Below are 21,637 nucleotides of genomic sequence, written 5' to 3' on the forward strand. Positions count from 1 at the left end.
GCGCGCGCGCCCCCGCCATGGCGGCGCTCGGGAGCAAGAAGCGGAGCGGCTCGGCGCTGTGGGGCGCGGCCGCGGCGCGGGCCGCCCCCGCCCCAGGGCCCGCGGGCCGCGGCGCCGGGGGCCTCGACAACGGCCTCCCGCCCCATAAGCGCCCCAAGAGCGGCGAGGCAGCGGCGGCCGGGACCGACCCTTTCGGCGACCACGACGACTTCACGGCCGACGACCTGGAGGAGATCGACATCATCGCCTCGCAGGCGCTGTCCCAGGGCGGCGCGGCCGCCGCGGCCCCGCGGGCGGCGAGGGCCTCCTTCGCCTTGGGCAGCGTCAGCCAGCAGCCGGCGACGGGCAGGCCCTGGGGCGGCGACGGCGCCGGCGCCGGCGGCGGGCGGAGGAAAGGTGGGGGCGTGCGGGGGCCGGGCGCCGCGCTGCGGTTGGGCCCCGGCGTCTCCGCGCCCCGCCGCTTGCTCGTGTCGGTCAGGGGCAGCTCGGTGGCTGCCCTCGCTGGGATTCCTGGAGCCGCTTTGCACTGTCGCAGCCTTGAGAAGCTGTTTCTCGTCTGCTTAGGAATTGCTTCCGTTTATTGCAAAAGAGAGTTTGGTTGTCAAAGCTTCGCGGCGGTAAAGCGTATGTTTAAGGAAATAGTTAAAGACTTGAACCGTTAACGTCTAAGCAGTAAGACAGCATTAAGAAAAACGTACCAGGAACTTATTTTCTGGTAATGCTAGTATGTGTGATAATGCTTACCTACGATGTTGATATCCTGCGTTAGGCACGTTTCATAAACCTTTAATGTGTTTTAAGTATCATGTATAGCGCTGTGCGTGTTGGCCATCAGACTGTTTTATTCCTAACCGTTAACTTTCACTAGAAAATGCCTAATATGTTTCATATTAACAATTGATTTTCGAATATACTTGCTCCTTAAAAAGGACAATCTCTTGTTCATAAATACCATACTGGGAACTTAAATCCTGTAAGTAAGCGTTAGCACTGCAAATATTTATAATCTCTCCAGATCAGAAAGTTCTGTTAACCCTTACTCATGCAGTCTACAATAACTAAATTAACTTGGAGGAAATACTTGCAGTTACTGTCAGGTGATTTTGTATATGTTCTTATGTATTAAGATACTAGAAATGGTTGTGGGGGCAAGGATTTTCTTTCTATTTTCCAAAACTCGTGCACAGGCAGTAATAACATTACTGTCAAGATTAGATGTGTGCAACTTAATTGTTTTTAGGGACAAAATATTTTTAAAACATTGAAAAGTGTGTGATGGTTAGTAACAAAATTTTAAGATGTTAAATCATCAGTGATGTACTTCATTCGTGCCTCTCTTTTTCTGCAACAGGAAGCAGTACAGAAGATAGTCTGATTAAAGATGCATTCCAGTTTGAAGTATTACAAACACAGCATGAAGAAATTAAACAAAAGGTTAGCAATGTCCTCCCTTTCCCTTTAGATTCCTTGCTATAAAGCTGAATATCACCTCTTTCCGATACAGCTAATTGAAAGGCAGGATGCGTTTGGTTGCAAGTATTTCTTTCTAATCAAGTTATTTTGTAATCTTCGAAGCAATGCATATCAATGCATATAAAAAGCTTAATTCTATAACCAGCTCTAGCAATGTTAAGAGTGAGAGCAATATTTTATTTCCTGGTCATTTTAGATTAGCAAACACTGATTTGTCAGTTTTTTTTTTTTTTTTTTTGTCAGATCTATTCTTCTCTATTTGTCCATTGAGCTAGTCAGCAAAAGTTGTTTTGTGAAACTTAAAGATTTGAGAAGGTTATGCTTAAGCATAACCTGTTTCTGAGTGATTGTGTCTGTTTGGAGAATATTGGAGAGTATATATGTCATGAAGATACTGTCCGGGGGTGGTAGTTTGTCTTAGGACAGTGTGGTTATTGAGTGCTATTTTAGATGAGATTTATAGTTAGTTTATCATTGTTATCATCCAAACAGTAAATAGAATGTTGTATGACTGGAATGCTCTTCAAAGAAGGAATTTAATTGTGGAGGATGAGAACGCTCTCTGAGGCCTATTGGGATGGAATAAGCATGTATACCTTTGCTGTCATTTTATAATTCTGTTAGAGAAAATGGGAGTTGAGTCTGATTTAATGAGAAACAGATTAGAAGCAACACTGCAGAATGTCCGAACTGGTTATAGAAGCATTTTCTCTGTAGAAAGTAAAAATAAACTTAACTTTCAACCATAGAGATAATGATGCAAATCCATACTTTTGGTTAAAGACATGGTCTGTTAAAATTTATCTGTTTGCAGCTGAAAGAAATGCAAGATGAAATTCTTACTAAAAATGGAGAAATTAAAATTTTGCGAGACTCAATGCAGCAGATGGAGTATGCTATAGAGGAACAGAAAAAATCATATATGCTGTTGGAACAGGAAAAATCTCAGGCCCTAAGTGAAAAAGAAAAAGAGTTCTCCAAAAAGGTATGCAACTGTATCAATTACCTATACATCACATGCAGAAGGTAGTTTTATGACTTAATGAAGTCACAGGCCATTTAGTCAAAGGAAGGGCATTTGTATGAAATTTCAAAAATGTGTATGCTTTGTTATCTAGAAGAAAACGTAAGAACTTTCTGAAGTTTTTCTTCTACCAAAATAAAAGAACAAATTTAAAGTGACAGAAGTTTTTTCTCCTTTTTTTTAAGCAATTCCCAGAACACTACAATTAGAACATATTTTAAAATGGAGAGATTGGAGAGCATACACTCTATGACTCTGATCATCTGATTGCTGTTTCTATTGCCGTCATCTTTCTCAAAGGGCTGAAGAGGACAGTGGCTGCTAATGTGCCATTTACTCTGCTATTTACAGCCTCTTTATAATCATGATCTGCCTATTACTTGATATACCACAACAGGTCATATACTTTTTGCCTTAACTTTGACACTTGGTTCTAAGTACATACACTTGGAGATCCTATGCAGAGATCACAGAAAGCAGGTGGTAATGTTGAAAATTTATGATAATTCTGCTTGTTCTGCAGTTGTGACACCACTAACTGATTCTGTAAGAGTAAAACCATGCTTTTTATTTCATCTTTCAGTTAATGTCACTGCAGTCAGAGTTGCAGTTCAAAGACGCAGAAATGAATGAGTTAAGAACACGACTTCAGAACTGCGAAAGAAGTAGGCTTGTTGCTCAAACCGTTTTAACGCCAAGGTATTAATTTTGGAAAATGGAATTTGTGTGCTTTTTTTCAATATGTGGGCTTAGTGTTACAGATGTTTTCTGTCTTCACGTAGCTCTTAGTTCTGTTTTCTTGAAAAAAATACAAAAAAGTCTTTTGACCTCCATGGAACTTGCTCAGAGAGAGTCTTCCATGTGTCTATGGCAGAAATACAGAGGAAAAAAGCTTGTCGCTTTGCTGCACATACTTATGAATTCAACATATATTCATCAGATGTATGCTTCAACACATCTGAAGCCTGAAAAACATAAAACACTGTCCAGATTAGTCCTTCAGTTCTTGTTAATTTTATTCAAAGAAACTTTTTTTTTTTTGCTGTAGTACTAAGTGTTTTACTTGAAAGATGTTCCCTTTTTACCAGGCTCTTTCAAAAAAATGAAGAACAGTTACTGTTTCCCAAAACACAGAAAACTGTTAGAATGTAAACTTCTGAGTTCTTCTAGTATTACAACTGCACTGTTCTTCTCTGACTCTCTACTCATCTGATTAGCTCTGAATTTACAAAGCACGTTTGTTTATGATTTTCTGATTGTTTTGTGGGCTGATTTGTTTTGCAATTCCTCTGTTGTTTCACTGAGCTAGTTCTCAGAGCATCTGAGGCCCTTTCTGTTCCCTAAGGGAACAGAAAGAACATCCAACTTCCTCCTTGTCCATACAAGTTAGTCCAAGATAATTTCTCCTTGCCTTGTGATTCATGGATCTTAAGACATTTGATAGATGTATTCTTAAAATTTGAGAGCTAGACTTAGTTCTCCAGGACCCCAGGTTTTCCTTTCTGGAATACTTCTAAAGGAACTGAGATGTTCCAGTACATTACAATCCCTGTTGTGTACTCTGAATTGAACATCTTGCAGTACAAAAGATGAAGCTTTTTTCAAATAAAATGTTCTGTGATCTTTCCCTAAATGTATTTATACAGTTAAGATATTTTATTGTTTATACAGCTGAAATAATTAATTTTTGTTGTGAAGAATCTGGTTTTGTGGATTATAAGCTATTAACAAAATTTTAAAATAGTTCATGTCTTCAGTTTTCTTCTTGAGTGTACAGTGAAATACCTTAATAGCTTTTGCGATATTATTTTTTTAAACAGATCATTGTTTATTGTCTAACAAAATAATTCAAAAAATATAATAGTTTTATCAGAGCATTTGATTTTTATTTTAGTCCTAAAAAAAATCTTGCAGTCCCAGTGAAATCAGAAGGATGTTCTCCACAGCCTGGAAAAAGATCTTTTCCTACAAAAGAATCTTTCAATGCTGAAATGTCCACTAGACCATCCTGTTCTTCGGGAAATCTGTTTGTCCAGAGTTCTTTGGTAAAGGAAGGTAAACTGATATGTAGCAACAAATATTGCAAGTTATATATATATGAAATTCTGCCTTATATTTTTTTTTCATACGATGTGACTAAATGGTTTCAATAACTTAATTGTAGAAAAAAGCAAAAGTTTTGTTTTAATTTGTCTTTGCTTGAATTTCTTTCTGTTCTGTAGCAATTGATGTTAAATAGCTATGACTGAAAATTGCATCAATGTGCTCTTACTTCATGCCTTGGTAAACACCAATATACCAGATGCCAAGATGTCAGCAATGAAATATATGTGGGTTGTAGTGAGCAACTTCCCTTTATTAAGTGATGAACTTAAATATTGAAAGTGATGCCTGCCTTTCTCACTGAAGAAAGAAGAACTGAAAATAATTTGCCTATTTCTTGAACAGGACTGCTGATCAAATTACAGATTTGTTTATTATCACATTTTGGCTTTAATAAGCAGACCTTTTTTGGCAGTTTATTGTAAGTGGTATATATTTAGCCATGTCAAAAGAAGGAACTGAAACAGCTTATTCATCTACTCTTTTATGTGTATTAACTGTGTGAGCAACATCAACTCTTCAAAACAAAACCAAAAAAACTCCAATAGCTTTGAGGCATAACTGTTGCTATTCACTTCAGACCACTGCTTCAACAGAGATGACCCCCTGCTACCTACAGTCGATATGTCTATTTTTTTGAAAAACACGATTTTTTTTTCTTCTCTACAAGCTTGTTTCTCAAGCAAGGCTTTGGGTCGTAGTTCTGGGTGGTAAGTGTGATGGATGTAGCTGATTGAAAGATTATTTAATCTTCAAATCTTCAAACCTACTGAGGGTTTTGAGAAATTTATTTTTATTTTTAACTACAATAATTCTGTAAACCTCTGCTAGTTGTGGGAAGTCAGCTTTAGGGTTTTTTTCCTAAAAGAAAAGTAGAGAGCAATGGTACTGAAGAATCTATAAAACATTCAGCAGTAAAGGTGAAATTTTAGTCAGCTTTCTAATTTATTTTGCAGAGTAATTAATTCTGTTTGCCACACAGCTCTTAACTCTAGTATAAGTTTGCCATCACTGAGTTTAACAAAATAAATGTCTTCAGTGGTCTGCTGTCTATCACAAGAATGGTTAATTGGATGTGTATAAAGCATAGATACAGATTTTTAAACACTCTTGTTCTAATATTAGAATTATTATTACTATTTCTTTTAGAGAGCAAGATACCTCATCCTGAAGTTTTACCTGTGAAGCAAGAAGCAATGGGAAAAAAAAAATGCTACAGCTCTGTACATAAACCAAACACTCAAGGTAACTTAATCTCTTAATACAGAAGCAATGAGCATTTCTGAGGAGCAACTGTGTGATACTGAGGAGCCTGCTGTGTACAATATCACTACACAGAATGGTGGTTTTGAACTAGTCTCTTTATTGGTTTGAATATTGTGATTTTACAGTAAAACATTTCAGATTGTATTATTATCTTGCCTCCTAACAACATTGTTACATTGTTATTGTATGGAGCAAATAGTTGGCTAGGTTTTTGTTTTATAGAACTATACAGATCAAAAAGTATTTGGTTATTATAAGGTTGGCTCTTTCTATACGACTGTTATCTTGCTTTTTATTGTAAATAAATATAAAACAGGAAAAATACATATATTTTTATATAAATAAAAGCAATAGAGGAACATTTATAACAGTCAGCACCAGGAAGTTTTCAGTGTTCTACTTTATTTTGATTTCAGAATAAAATCGCATCACGTGTGTATATATATATATATGTATATGTATGTTTTTTTTAAAGGTCTGGACCAGAACACATAGGGCAAGTGATCAGGATAGTTGGGTTATGCAATCATTTGGCTTGAGATATCTTATGAATATGAAATTGTAATGTAATATATCTCTAAATCTGATTACTATTTACATCATATCTTAGTATTTCTGAAAATCATTCTCTAATTAGAAGTAGAGAAATACAGCAGACTTTTTTAATTAAAAAAGATTTTGAGATTGCGTGTGCTGTAAAAAAGATTAATCTTTTGGAATATGATTTTTGTTGCTGTTGACAGTAAAGGTTCTCCAAAGACAATTATGTATCCTTTCAGGTTCTATCTTACTAAATGCACTGATGAAGCAGCCTGTTGTCCCTGGGTCTTTACTAGGGCTCTGTCATCTTCTTAGCAGTAACTCTGAGGCTCTTCCAGCAGCTATCTTGCAACCTAACTTTTTGGATTCGTAAGTTATATTTTTATTTTTGTTTTTAAACTATCTGATATGTTCTTAGTACAGTGGCCTGTATGTTTCTTTCATGTAAGAAACCTCATTACTGTTACATGTTAAATGCTGTTTTGATTAGGCCATTTGATGCAAAAATTGGAACACCATTCTGCATCTTTGATTATTGTAGGTATTAAACATTCAAGCAACACTAAAACTATTTTAATTTTTTATTAGAGGAAGGCATAGAAACATGTTTTGAAAAACCTGAGAATGGCTGTTAGCAGCTGCTATCGTTAACGGTTTGAGAGCATGAAGTTTGCATTGCAATGAGGGAAGCATATTGAACTTGATCATGAGTTCCTTAAAAGCTAGGAAAATCATTGAAAAGCTGATTGGAAATAAAGGGTAGAGTTTATATCTTTTGTCTATATTATATGTGATTTTTTTCTCCAGCTATTTATTTATAGTGACCTTTTTAAGCATTTTAAATATGAATATTGGATATAAAAATTTTGTGAACAAACCCTATTTTTATCTGCTCTATTCATCTTTTGTTGATTTTTTTTCTTTTTTTAAGTTCACTTGAACATTTAGGCAGAGTTTATTCTTAAATTCAAGATGACAGGATGATACCTTGTAAATGTTTTCTTTCTGTAATTACTGGTGCAAGAGACCTTTGAATATAGGTTTGTAATACCGTCTTCTAACATTACTTACTGTTAAGTCTTTTTTATATGCTTCTGCATATGCTTTATGGTATGTGCTTGGCCTTTGTAGCTGGAGTTTGACAGGTTTGTCACTGAAGGGTTTCCCCTTTCCCCAACACATTACATAGAAAATGTATATTGAAAGTCTCTGGTCAAGGTAATCTTTTTTCTTTGTTTTCTAAGGAACTGGTGAAGTTACTGAGCTGCCTATTCTTAAATACTTGCACAACACTTAAGAGTGCTTTTAAATTGCTCTTCCACGCAGGTGTCAAGGAGTAGGATTTTTTTAATTTACATTGTATTTTGAGAACAGACATCTCTTACTACTGTAGCTATTCTATATTTGATTCAGAATATAGGTAATTTACATTTCAAGTGTTTGTATAAGAACACTTGCTATGTTCTCTCTTTTTCTTTTGTTGAAGTATTTCCCTTCTTTTAATTTTATTTGGTTAGGAAGCCTACAGGAATACCCAGCATCAGGACAACTCGAGAAGAAATTGCTTCTCTTGTATCCTTGAGAGAAGCTCAAAAACTTGCAATAACAGGATTGAACTTGATTGCTATGGATGAAGGGTCATCTGAAGGAAGTCTAGCAGAAAGTGGTGGAGAGTATATGCACCTCAAACGTTGCAAGATCCGAGGCGCTGTGCATCTCTTGCCGTTGGTAGAACACCATGTTGGTGCATACTGTCAAGCAGTACAATTTGTCGACAAGTCACTAAATGGTTCTTGTGGAAACCATTCAGTTGTTTCTTCGAGAACTAATGCAAATGTGGTATCAAGTAAGGAGGACTTCAGATTGTCTCTTGAAGAAACTACAGTTGTATCTCTGGGCATTCTTTATTATTTGGTATTTTATAGCTGGGATGTTGTTCACACATTGCTATCTTCTGAGGTGGAAAGAGACTCTGCTGTTGGAAATGAACAGGTTTCCCAGATGGACAAAAATATGTTGTGTGATAATCAGCATGGTAATAAAGAAGATGGTAGGACACAAAGAGGACTACATGCAGCTTCACGAGATGAACCTAATAATGATCAAGCTCAACATTCTTTGTTCAAGAAGTTGCTTCAGGTTTTAGCTTTTTCTGCTGCAGCAGGCTCCCAGACTGACAGTGTACTAAACCAAAGCCTAAAAGTTTTGGTGAAATTAGCTGAAAATTCAACAATGGACTTGCTAATAAAGTAAGTCAGTAATGGCATTAAAATTATTTCAAGCCATTTATTGATTAGTAGTTTTTAGTCTATTGAAACTAGGTTGTGCAGATGACCATGAAAGTTGCGACACGTATCGGAGAGTATCATCGGAGAACAGCAGCTGAGGATCTTTGCAGTGCTTTACTGCTCATGAATTTGATAACTACCCCACATCAATGACATAATTTGGTTATATGTTTATATTAAGCAGTTGCTGTTGCCTCATTGCATAGTTGCAACTTGAAAGTAAGAAAACTTCTTAAGGCCATATGTAGTTGATTAGAATACCCATAACATTCATGCTGGGTTTTTTGCAATTACTAGTAAAATGCATAAGAAATTGAAACACTTGGCTTTCATTCTGGCAAGTAAATTTTGCCTGATAATGGTCTAATGTGCAACCACAGAGTTAACTGGAAAACGTAATGGGAAATGTTTTTCATTGTACTGCTTTTTATTTATGACTTGTAATTTGAGATCAGGTATATTCTGAATGGCTAAAAAGGCACAAATTATAATGTTGTGTACAAGAAATGATGAATTAATCTCAACTTGTCAGTGCATTTCCCATTTCTAATTATCATTTTCTTTTAAAGATTTCAGGACTTATTTAATAACCAGATACTGTTCCGTTGTCTGTGTCCAGAGACACCCTTGCACGCTGTCCTTCTGACTGTGAGACTGTTGTCTATTTTTGCTCAACACCACATGTTGGTTGCTCAACTTTGTTCTCATTCAGGTAAAAGATTGTCTAACACAGTTTTATCAGCTGAAGGTTAGTTAGCATGACTAAAGGTAATACTTTGCAGCAAGGCTTATTTGTATTAAAACCTAAAAAGATAAACCCTAACATTATGTGAAAACTTGCTTTCTAATCCTGAGTTTCAGTTATTGTTTGAAGAGTATTTTATCTTCCAATGTCTGTCTAAAGTGCTTTTGACACTCATGTGGATTTCAAAACACATTTTCAAGATTCACGTTTATTTTACTAAAAGTTGAGGGGGAAAGGGGGCTTTTGAGGAGGTTATGGGTAATTCCATTCTGTAAGATATCTGCATTTCATGACATTGTGAGCTTGCGGATTTCAGTACTCTGTGTGACAAACAGTCCTTGTCTAGTTCCTTATCAGTAAAGGAGGGGAATATTATCACAAGCACATATGTGAAGTTTAGAGATGGTGCTTTCTTCAGCACTGCTTAAAAAGTCTGCACTCTACATATTTTCTGTAATGTTGTTCTCTGTGACAAAATTAATTATTATCATAAACAATTGACCACCTGGGAAAAGAACAAAGCTCTCTCTGTTTCAGACACCTGCCTTCTTCTTGCACTGTACATGTATATTACATCAAGACCAGATAAATCTGCATCTGAAATGCTTTGGCTTCAGTTAGAACAAGAGGTAACCACAGCTTTTTGTACAAGTGCTTTTTCCTGCTGTTTCCTGTTTGGGCTGGTGAGGGAGCAAGGGAATGCCCAAACTGACTGAAGAAAACAAGTTCTCTGTTCAACTGAAACAGAACATTTCCAAAACTTAGTTGGCTTCTGTAATAAGGGATTATATTTGCTTTCAAGAGCAGCTGTTGAAAGAATTGGGAACAAACTATTGTTGAAGATAATGTCTTCAAGACATTATCACATACACTGACAGAGCAGTCATAGAGAAGTCACTGAAAAAGCATGGAACATCCTCAGATAGCTGGAAATGTTAAAGATCGTCAAGGTCAGAGGTTCAAAACTTTATTCTGCGTTTACATTGGTAGAAGAGTAAAAGGAAGCAAGATCTGTGTTTCATTTTGATTGTACTATTTAATTCTGATCTTAAGAGTTACTATGGATGAATGACAGCCTGTGGCAACTGATGATTATATTCATTGCGTTTAGTGAAATACTAGCTTGCCCTATAGCTGTGCTTTTTAAATAAAGGAAGAACAGCTTTTGTATTTAGTTTGTACTGACAGGGGCAACCTGCTCTGTGGGGATCTATCATTTGCTTCACTCTTAACTCTTGTTTGAAATAATTTTGAACCATTTTCTAAAACTATTTTTACTATCTGCATGTCTGCATTGTTATATTCGGAAAGTGTAAAACATGATTTGTGTGCACTGAGTTAAGCCCTGTCACAACTTGCCAGCCTTTCTCAGCAGAAAGCTGGAAAGGTTTCAGTGTAAGGCAATTTCCATGGCTGTAAAGTTTCATGTGAAAACTTGTTAACAATATTTTGAAGGGAGTAAGGGGGAAGAAACAACTGATAACAAAAAGAAAAAATTTTGAAACTAGTAATGAAATGTCATTTCTACTTCCCTTTATTTGCAGCTTAATTATTTGATAATTCTGCAGAACGCTAGTACTCACTGTAATGCAATCTGCGTGTTTTTGTAATAGACGCTTAGACTGCTGACAAGGTGTTTGCGGTGTTCCAGTCCAGCGGTTTCACTACTTGGTACTGATTGCCAATGTAATCTTGAGGTATGTCACCAGAGTTATTGATTTTTAACCTACTGAAAATTTCAAGATGCACCTAACAATGTTAAAGTACATTTTTATGCCCCCCCTCCTTTTTTTTAGCTGCCCTGGAGCAGAATTGTGCTGTATTTTGAAAGCTGCCTTCTCCAGGAAGGCTTGCTTTTCCTTGCTAGAAAATATTACAGAACTTGGATGTTTGAAAAGATTGATGAATAAAGATCATAATAAGTTTTCCACTGTTGTAATTTTATTTTGTGCACTGAGTTGATTTTTTTTCTTCTTTCAGGTGGTTAAGGCACTAATTATAATGTTACACAGACAGTGGATGAAGATTAGAAGGTCTGAGAGCACATTGTGTACATATAAGGAAAACATTGTTCAATTTTTACGAGATGCTGTTTTACTCTTACACAGCCTATCTCAGAAAGATAAACTGTTCCATGAACACTGTTTGGAAGTTCTCCATCAATATGACCAAGCCATGCCTGGTGTAAGAGCCATTCTCAAAAAAACTCAAAAATTGAGTGCCTGTGAAGGTAAAAATTAGTGAAATGATAGGTTGCTTGTATGTACATGTTTTTTTCTGTTTAATACTGAGGAAAGGGAAATTCCATTTGTGCCCCTTTTCTCATTTAACAAGTACCATGTACCAAATGCTGTGGATGGTTGTTGCTTAGACTGAGAGGGCAATCTATGGTGTAGTGTTCCTCAGACTTCATTACACTGACCCACTGTTCTTTTAATATTTTTTTCCTCTTTCTTTTCTCCACACAAATATTCCCCTACCATCTGATCAAACCCTGTGCTTCAGCTTTTTTTAGCTTAAGAATCAGCATTAAATGTTATCTCATGATAAAAATCATTACTCCATGTCTCCAACTAGCATTACCCCCATTTTATTTCCTGCATCCTGAAATAGAATCTGTCTGTCTTCCTCTTCCCTCCCCTGCCCTTCCTCCATTTCCCCCAAAGCTTCTCTAGCAAAGGCACTGTCAGGATTTGCCTCTTGCTTTGTGCATTTCCTGTGTCTGCTTCCTCCAGCGATTGCCTCTGGTGAAATTGCTTCTGTTCTTCATAGCTTACGTGTTTTCATTCAGTCATGGCATTATTTATATACACGTCTTGAAGCTAGTGTGAAGCCTATGCTCTAGTTTGCTACCAGAGGTCAGACAATGTATCTGGCCTTATTTAGAACCAGTGATGAATCTTCCAGCACTGGTTCAGCATTGCATCAGAAAGGCTGTGCTAATACAAGCATACCAATACTGACTGCAGAGCTTCTTTTGGAGATGCTAAACAGTGCGCCATGTGTTTGTGCTGTGCTGACTGCATAGAGTGAGCGTCCTGAGGTCTTCTAGAACTTCACCTAACACCTTGCCTAGTGGTGCTTGGGAATAGTCCAGAATAGTTTAACAGCATCTGATGTAGTGGTGCAGTGGTGCTGCATGCATGTTTTTGCAAACCTGCAGTTACCATTCAGGCTCTTGCATTAAATCACAAAATACTGTGCTTTTGCCCTAGCATCTCTTTAAAATTAGTTTACAGGAACTAAGTTTTAAATTCTTCAGTAGTCAAAACTTTTTCTAAAATAAATGGTCTTTACTATTTTTTAATTCATAGCTAAGTTTAAGTGACTGTCAAGGTTAGTTCTCTTCTTGCTTTATGTAGGCCTTAGAAAGGGGGATGAGGTAGAAAGGAGACATTTCTATGACAAAACACATATAACACCTCTTTGCACTGAACATCTTGATCTACAACATTAAGAAGCTTTTGAAAAGTTGTTTTAGAAGATAATAGAAAGCACTGACCTTTGAAAAAGGATATTTGCTGTAACCTTTTACAGGCAGTATTTCTTTAAAATGCAAAGAGATCTTGCCTATATTTACAGTATATTGAACATAAAATGACTTTTTGAAATGTGATTTTCTTGTTGCAGAACTGATTTTGGATGAATTGTATCCTCCTGAGCCAGAAGCAGAAGATCAAGGAATGGACTCCAGCTAGCTAACATCTAGCAAAAATCTCTGTCCTTACTTATCTAAGTCTTATTAATCATTGTCAGTGTAAATCTGAAATTTAAATCAGTTTTTTTTTAAGTGATGAATAGAAATTTAGTCCGATCATTTTATTCAAGAGCCATCTAAATGTAACTGATGTCAAAGAAAGAAGTTTGATGTAAGAAACAGTTATACTGAAATGTACTCTTTTGCTGTGCAAAACCACTCATTGCCTTGTGAACAGTTCTCCTTATGAATTTCATCCTTTATGAAATTGCTGTGGGTGAACTGAAACTTCACTATTCTCCATTTTACTGTGACTGCAGCTTTATGATGCTGAATGTGATAGATGTTTTGGATCACTGAGTTGATACGGAAGTGTTTTGAAAATATTTTCTCTGTTCTGTATCTTTTGCAGCTCTAACTTTCTTGCTTGATTTCAAGAATTCTCATGCTGACATTAGTAAATAGTTTCCTGTGATTTTAATTTTTTTTGGAGAAATAACTTAGTTTGCAGTTCAGCTCTGTGTAAGAAATTCATCAAAATCTTCTAGTGATTACCTCAGTTCACTCATTTTTCTCAACTTCATATTTCTGCTGAAAGTACCACTATTGAGGTAGCAAACTTTTTTTTTTTTTTTAATTCCCTTAGAAGAATGAGATGGTAAATGTTGAAGATAATATTCTCTTACTGTGCAAGAGGATAAATCTATGCAGAATAACCCTTTTTTGGTTGTAGTATCAGAATCTGCTTTGAGATAAAGATGAGTTCTGCTAATGATTGAAGGAAGAACTGCTGCTTTGCCCTTTCAGATCTGTATGTTTATCAGCTCATACTCAGTTGCAGGTATCAGCTGAACCTTAGATCCTAAAAGGGAAGTAAAAAAAAAAAACAAAAAAACAAAAAAACAAAAAACACCTTTCAGAACTAGTTAAGACAAGCCTGTGCACCTATTTCAGTAGCATTTATACTTCCCTTTTTTTGTGGGGGGGAAGCAGATACTTTATTCTAATTACAGTAAATGCTGGTTTACAGCTCCTTGTGACAACTATCACTGTTTTCTACAAGTGCTTTAAGTGAAAGGTCCATCTAGGCTGCCTCTCATAAGAAGAAAAAAAACCTTTCTTTAGGCCAAAGTTGCTTTTATTGTAGCCTCTGTATCAGAAGAGGGGAAGATATAAGATTCTGCAGATGGTAAATTAAATTAAAAACTGAAGTGCTTAACTGCCAAGAGGGAGATACGTAAGTAGTACTTTTCTAATGTTTATCAGGACACTGTAGCAATGTCTACTTTAAAAGAAAGTTTTTGCTTCTGAATTCTAGATTTTACAGCTAAAGTGCATCTTCTTATAGCTGAGGGAATTGTAAAGGTGCAAAACCCTGCACTAAACAGATGCTCAGAGTGGCACAGAATCCTATCAGGACAGGGTAACAGAAGGGCAAAGAGCACTGTTTGCAGTGCTCTTAATTTAGAACCCAATATTAACTGGCCTTTCACTACTGTTTTAATATCTTGGATTGTTTTTAACTTTTATCTGTTGTATAAGGAAGCACTACATCCTCCTCTCCAGGGTGTAGGAGGCAAATTAAAAGACTGCCTGCAGCTAGAGCAGGCCACAGAGCAAACGCCCTCCTGTTTCAGTGCACAGCCCTGGGGTTGGGTAGGTGGTTTGTTTTCCCAGAGGGAAGGGGAGGAGTTTGGAAACCGTGGATTGCGTGGCTCTAGTCTCCTTCCCCTTTATCTCCCTAGGGCATCTCTTTGAGCAGGGCTGGACTTGAGGAAAAGATGTCCCAGAATTTCAGCTGCAGCAAGGAAGTAAAAGGCGTTTAACGTGCTTCATGAGAGCTGGAGCAGAGGCAGCTGTAGGAAGGACCCTTCCAGATAGAGCCTTCCTCCCCTCCACAGTCAGCAAACACAACTGGCAGATTGTCTTGGTGATGGGATAGCACAGAAGCTGGGCATCCCCACGCCTTCCCCTTCGCAGCAGTCTGCGACACCCACAGGAGCTTCCTACAGGAGGAGGGAGAGAGCACTGCAGTAGGAGAGAAGCCCTTGGAGAGGGGGCCTGGGGGCAGAGGGCTGGACGGTTCCCTAAGAGGCTGCAGCCTACCCTGGTGTGCCTGGGCAAACAGGCACGCTTTAGGGTGCTGAACGTGCTCTTGCCTTGGCTCTCGCTGCCGGAGGAAACTTACCCCAAAACAGCGTAATAACCCAGTACCTCCTTTGGCCAAGGTTGCCAGGTACAAGCATCACTTCTTCCATCCACAGTGCAGCCTTGCGATAAGCCTCCTCCTGTGCTACAGCTGGCAGCGCTCTGCTAGGCCGGGGCTGTTCACTGCTGCAACAGAGCCTTGCTGCAAGCCACTGCCGGCAGCTCTCAGCAAGAGGTTTTGGTGCCCTTGTAGCAGCTGAAGGATGACTGCCACGTTCCTGCTAAAACGAAACGAGGTGGGACACACAGGCACATGAAGGCAAAAGCCTTCCGAGCCCACGTATGTTTGAGTAACAACTACCCTAGAACTGCAGCCACAGCACTGGACAAGACCTGCTACAAAAATTTCACCTTACAAATGGGTATCATGACAGGAAATCACTTCACTTACCTGCTTTAATATATATATTAAAAAAAAAAAAAAAAAGGCAGTTCCTGGCCTTTAGGAGTAGAGGAGAGCATGAGAACACAAGTCAAAAGCCCCTTTCTTACTCAGAACTCTAACAACAGTCTTGAGAGGGTTAGCAGTGGTAGAGCGGTATCTGGCACTTAGAGGGGCTAAGGGGCAAATGTAGAGCTGTCCTAACAAAGATACAAGTGTCGCACTATCCCAAAGTGCAGTGAGCTGCCGTCAGCTCTGAACTGCTCGCTGCTGTTCTCATGACCTAACTTCTGTAAACATAACTTAAGAACATAAGATGCAGAACAGGCTTTTTTTTTTTGCATTTATACAACTTCTTTGGATAAATGGCACCAAATGAACTGTTAGAGGAGTTTGGACTAAAACCAATTAAGACACTCAAATTGTTGAAGCAATCCAAATTTACAGAACAAAAATTGCTTTAAAAGTTCCTGGCCTCATCTCAAGAAATGTGTGTATGGGAATTTGGTAAGAGGGAGAAATGTGTTACTGCTAAACGTATAAACAGAAGTGCCTCTGAGGAGAAAATACTTAGGAAAATCCCTTTAACTGTTGCCTTTTGGCACTTGACCCCCTCCGTTCACCCACGCAAACAGACCAACACCTGGATGTGTGCATCTACGCCCAGCAACTGGTTTCCTCCCACTTCTGGCTTTAAAGAGGTATTGCCCAGACTGTTCTGGGGGCTATAAAAAAAAAAAAAAAAAAAAAAAAAACAGTAGCATGGCATGATGAAATTAAAGGGTAGTTTATAAGAGTGAATTTTCTGTAAGTGAAAAGGTCATGCTTCAAAGGAAACTGAAGCTGCACTGCTAAAGACAAGCAGGCACAAGTATATTTACAGAACTGCCATAATTCAGTATTTGTTAAGCTTTTTGGAGTGAAAAACAAAAGGATTAACAGAATGTTCCCTTGTCTTTTGTCAGGATGGTTACAACAGCCTGGGGTACTCCAGCAATCCTTCCCTTTTTACATTCTCTTAGGTCTTGGATTTTTTTTTTCTATAAATTTAAGAGTGCCAATAGTGTGTCCAACAGCTGAACACACCCTGAAAAAACCTGAAATATTTGTTTTCGTGAATTTAGGAGACGCTGGCTTACTACTTTCACGACCTGATATCATGGAACTTGGTCTGCTCTCATTAGATACTGCCTGAAGAATTCACAGCACTGCAGCATTTCCAAGGCTACCTCCTATTTTCCCTCATGTTATAGATAAACTGTGCCTCTGTATCAACCCAGGGAAGGAATTTACCCCAGCAACAAGTACAGCCACAGGCCTGAATGAAGTATTGAGCAACAACAAAAAAACGAGCCCTCAAAGGTCACGTTCTCTACGTGATTACTGCATTTCTCACTTGGCAGCAGCCACCCATCTGTTTAATTGCCTGTGATCATGTTCTCCCTTTTGCTGAAAGCTGAGCCAAGTGTAACTGGCTTCTCCCTCCTCAGTGAAGTGTTCTGTGCAGCCAGCACTAAAACTAAGGAAGAGCTGGATAAAGAAACTAATCAGCTCTATCAGTTTACTCATTACTTGGGTGCCTTTGGCAAAAGGGAGAATGACAGCCTGGCTCACTAGATCTACTGACACCCCACCCTTGAACGGCTGCAGTGCAGGAGGAGATATCATTGCCTTGGTAAGAGTCTTCCTCTGCTGATAAAGGAACCTGATGCACTGGACTACAGCTATGCAGAGATGAAGTAAATGGTGCTGCACTGTCTTAAGCCTTTAGGGAAATTGCACAAGTACCACCTTATTTTCTACAAGTCACAGATTCATAGAATAGTTGAGGTCAGAACACATTTCTCTAGGTCATGCAGTCCAGTCCCTCTTCTCAAAGCAATTTCCATAGGCTAAACAAAAGCAGCCTACTTTGCATCATGTGAGCCTCAAAACACACCTTTTTAAAAAACCCAGTGGTAACAGGTGAGGACGGCAAATCCAAAATACCTCATCACGCAGCAGATTTAAACCTCTTGATTTGTGCCATTTGTCTTGAGTTGTGGACCATGCTGGTGTTTTCATACTAATCCCACAAGTGCAGATTACTACTCAAGAATAATTCAACCTCTGCTAGATTACTGGACCAGTAAACTATTTTAACTGGAGAATGGTTAGTTACGGTTATATTAATTAAGGTCAAGTGCAGCACTTCTGATCTGCCTGTAAAAAGACTATTATTTGTTACGAATGTAGTAACAAAGGTCAACTTTTGTTTACAATGTAAACATAACTTGTTAAAAACTATACATCTGGATTATAATTTAGCAGACTGATACGGAAAGGTTGTCTGTGACCTTTTCGAAGACCTTCAAACACACTGAGGCTGAAGTTTATCGAAACGCTCCAAGAGTAAGGGCCAGCCCTTCCTGTAGGAAGCTAAACTGCAAACAGTTGGCAACAGGATTAACACCTTTGTCTCTGCAGCAGGTAAATATGGTTCAAGTGATATTAATCTTAAAAGTTTTAGTACTAAAGCTTACAAGTGATATAGTGCTCTGAACAGGTAACCTGCTTTTGAAAATATTTAGAGGAAGCAGCTAAAACATTCCAGCTGGATAACTGCAGAGTTTCTTAACACAGGTATCACAGAACAGTAGTAGTAGTTGTTGTCTATACATTTGCCATATTGCAGATTGGTCTATCTGGGGATGCAGTTGCCCAACTGCTTGTGTTAAAGATGCCCTTTACTCCCCCAGCTGCTTGGCAATACCAGAGTCTGTAAAACAGATCCTACCTGATCCTAGGGGCAAAGCAACATCAGAGAGCAAGCCAGAGAAACCAAGGGTAGCTGCACGTAGAAGAGAGGAGGGGGTAGGACGACAAGTCTCAGGTAACTCATCCAGAAGTTATTTTAACTGCAGTAAGGGAAATGGGGTATCAGAGGTTAACCTGTACATATCTTGAACTGTTCTCCACTCTAGTCAAATATTTAAAATGAAGTAACAGCAAACTCCCAGAAACCGGGTGCCAGACACCAAAAGCTGAAGGTGTATCAGCTGATGGTCCAAGGAAATAACCGGGGGCATCAGGCCTAGTGTCTAACATGGCCTGCAAATAGTGGGAGAAGCTACCTTTCTTCAAAAACGAGGTACAGAGACCCATCGCAGGAGTGTCCTCCTGCTGCCCCCCTTCCTTCCACCCCACACAACAGAACTCAGAAGAAGGCCAGAGGCTCCTTGTTTGCATGCACTATTTCCGGAACAAAAAATAAAATCTCTAGAGAGGCAGCATCATGTATTTGCCTCACAGAAGCCTTCTCAAGTATTTGACTTTAATTCCTCATTTGATCCTCAGTCAGTCAGAGCTTTCCTGACTGTCAGGAAATGAGAAGAAAGGTGCAAGAAAGCTTTGCACGGCCTTTTGGGCTTCTGGCTCAGCGTCGTAAAGTACTGCCGTTTCACAGCCAGTGGGACGGTTTTGTTTTCTAAGGAAGTCAGAATCTGAATCAGTTACCCAAGCAATAACTTTAAGGGTAATTTTTCACTTCAAAATTCTACGCAGACTTTAAACACCTCCCCAACCTCCTCAGGAACTGTCTGTCACCCTGTGAAAGAAGCAGCAAGAGCTACATCTATGCTACTGCAAAGGAAGAGGATTTGCAGAGAGAAAGCGCCAAGGAAGAGAGCGCCCTTCACCAAGGAAGGGCTGCGAGACAGTAGGAGAGAGAACAGTCCTACAGAAGAAACAAAATCTCTCGCCATAAAGCCTTGTCAGTCTGAACCACCCCCAAAACATGCCTGAGGACAAACAACCAGCAGCGAGAGGATTTACTTTGCCCCCAGACAGGGCAACAGTTCTCGGGAAATAGAGCCAAAAACGCAGGGAAGACAAGCCCGTGCAGGACGAGCAGCATTACTTACACCACCACCAAGCATCCGCATTGGATTAAAAGGACCTCGGGGACAGCGAACCTCCGGCTGGCAGCGAGGGAGCTAGCCCCGGTCCTCGGCAAGCAGCCTGCCGCAGCGCCAGGCAAAGCGGGGCGGCCGGCGGCTCCCCAGGCCAGGCGCGGCGGGGACAAAAGCCGTTAGCTGTGCCTCAGACCTAAAGGCCCCGTCGTTCGCCACACAGCTAACTCCCCCTCGGCGGAGACTGCCGTGAAGCAGCGCAGCGGAGGAGCCGCTCCGTCACGGTTGTGCCTGAGCTCCTGAAAGGGAAGATTCCTTGTTTTCTTCAGCTTTATCTTATCTTTAACAGATTTAACTCAGGTACCTTCCCCCCTGCCCACTATAAGGCTTGCTTGTGAGCAGTGAATCTTACAGGGCCCCTGTGAAGCAGGCAGTACTAATTTACAAGTAAATTAGTTCAAATAGCAACCCAAGAAGGGGGGCGGGGAGCCTGGAAGCACTGAATAAAGCAAACCATGACATGTTATCATACATGCCCAGAGTTGATACTAAGTTTCCACACTTGGAAAAACAGGAGAGAATTACTATTTTGGCAATAATTGCTCAAGTTCTTTCCCTGGTCTCCGACTCCTCCGTTCAAGCCTGCCCATGGATTTTAAGATGGATGCCACGTGCTGTCCTGGAAGAATTCATGCTGTAACATAAATAATTGCTGATCAAACGTTACGAAAACACATGCAGCAGCATTCCCCAAGCAACTGTCGGTTCTCAGCTTTCTAGATCAGTGGCTTGCTCTCCTACGTGGCATTCTGCTCCTGCTTTAGACTCGACGGTCGCTAGAGGAAATCCGAGAGTTTTAAGTAAAAGACTCGCTCCTGCTTCTCAGGCCTATGCGCAGACAGAACCGAAGACACGCAGCTTTTCTTGTGAGCGAAGGAGGCCTGTCTGCATGTCACTTTTCAGATTTAGCCACATTGCAAGGATACAACTACTAAAAAGTCACGGGACAGGCAAACCGAAAAACAGAGGCAACAGAAAACTCAGGCGTAACTCTGCAACTTCCTTTTGCAGTTTCTAGCAAAGACATTAATTCTATTTCATTTTTTTATATTCAAATTTTTAGAAATTTTGTTGAGAAAATGTGCCATAAAATTGGGAAATAAAATGAGCTGCATTTCAGCTACGCCTCATTATCAATGTACAGTTGAAATTGATAAATTAAACCAGTAACATAACCAAGCTACCAGATAATTCCGAGACAAAAAAAAGGGAGAGGGCAAAGAAATAAAAACCCTCTTTCAGAACAAGTTGGAATCTTGGCTGACAATTTAAGTTAGAACGAATATATACAGAGTATCCTAACCAATTTAGCACTGCTTGGTGATTTATCTAAAATGCAGCCATGAAATAGTAGCCTTGACTTGCTTAATAGCAAATACTCTCAGGTGAAGGACCAAACCCAAAGACGTTTCGAAGGCAATTTCATTAAAAGTCTGTGAAAGCATCAGCTAAAGTGTTTTCACACAGAGGAGAAAGCATCACTTTTATCATACATGGAATTAGTCACGTTGAAAAATGAGGCATGATATCAATGCACAAGTCAAAGAATGTGTTGAGAGAAAGTTATTGGACATTAGATTACAAAGCATGCTACACTGTGTGATTAATGTTTTGTCTACATTAGACTTTTCAAGCATTTTGAAATTTGTTAATTAATGCATTAAACTTCATAGATTTAATTCACTCCTTGGTCTAGACAATGCCTTGGGAGCAATCCTTTTAGATTTAAGTGTACTGTCAGAAAATTCATCCAGGAGCTTATATTGTCCTTTCTTTTTGTTGTGCCTTGTGATTTTGACTATACTTCAGTCTCCAGTCCCAGAAAGGCATTTACCACACAAGGTGACTTAAAATACACTTGGAAATGCTAGCTGGTAAACACAGTGGAGCAAATGTAGCTTTGCAGAAACATTCTTAAATAATACTCAAATTCAGGCTAAGAAAGCAAAATTGATAGAATA

General features: G+C 39.1%; 1 protein-coding gene across 3 annotated transcripts; it reads left to right on the forward strand.

Moving 5' to 3' along the window:
* The first annotated feature begins 17 nt into the window (after positions 1-17).
* Positions 18-14,747, forward strand: ATRIP (ATR interacting protein). Of its 3 annotated transcripts, none has more exons than XM_062585214.1 (13): positions 18-396; positions 1,352-1,434; positions 2,288-2,458; positions 3,081-3,196; positions 4,392-4,552; positions 5,750-5,845; positions 6,646-6,775; positions 7,924-8,655; positions 9,264-9,406; positions 9,977-10,068; positions 11,053-11,136; positions 11,420-11,669; positions 13,070-14,747. In XM_062585214.1, exons 1-13 carry the CDS (start codon positions 18-20, stop codon positions 13,135-13,137), a joined length of 2,505 nt encoding a protein of 834 aa, XP_062441198.1. In that variant the 3' UTR covers positions 13,138-14,747. The 3 variants fall into 3 exon arrangements, with proteins under 3 accessions (XP_062441198.1, XP_062441199.1, XP_062441200.1); XM_062585215.1 differs by having other exon boundaries at positions 11,420-11,623; XM_062585216.1 differs by lacking the exons at positions 11,420-11,669; positions 13,070-14,747 and having other exon boundaries at positions 10,984-11,132.
* Positions 14,748-21,637: the final 6,890 nt, after the last annotated feature.

Source organism: Rhea pennata, chromosome 12 (assembly GCF_028389875.1).
Source record: "Rhea pennata isolate bPtePen1 chromosome 12, bPtePen1.pri, whole genome shotgun sequence".
NCBI lineage: Eukaryota > Metazoa > Chordata > Aves > Rheiformes > Rheidae > Rhea > Rhea pennata.

Bases quoted from the DNA above. Each gene is read 5' to 3' on its own strand.
- ATRIP (XM_062585214.1), top strand. From the start codon at position 18: ATGGCGGCGCTCGGGAGCAAGAAGCGGAGCGGCTCGGCGCTGTGGGGC. The intron at 6,776-7,923 runs GTAAGTTATATT...TTATTTGGTTAG, and splicing joins CAACCTAACTTTTTGGATTC to GAAGCCTACAGGAATACCCA. The intron at 8,656-9,263 runs GTAAGTCAGTAA...TTTCTTTTAAAG, and splicing joins ACAATGGACTTGCTAATAAA to ATTTCAGGACTTATTTAATA.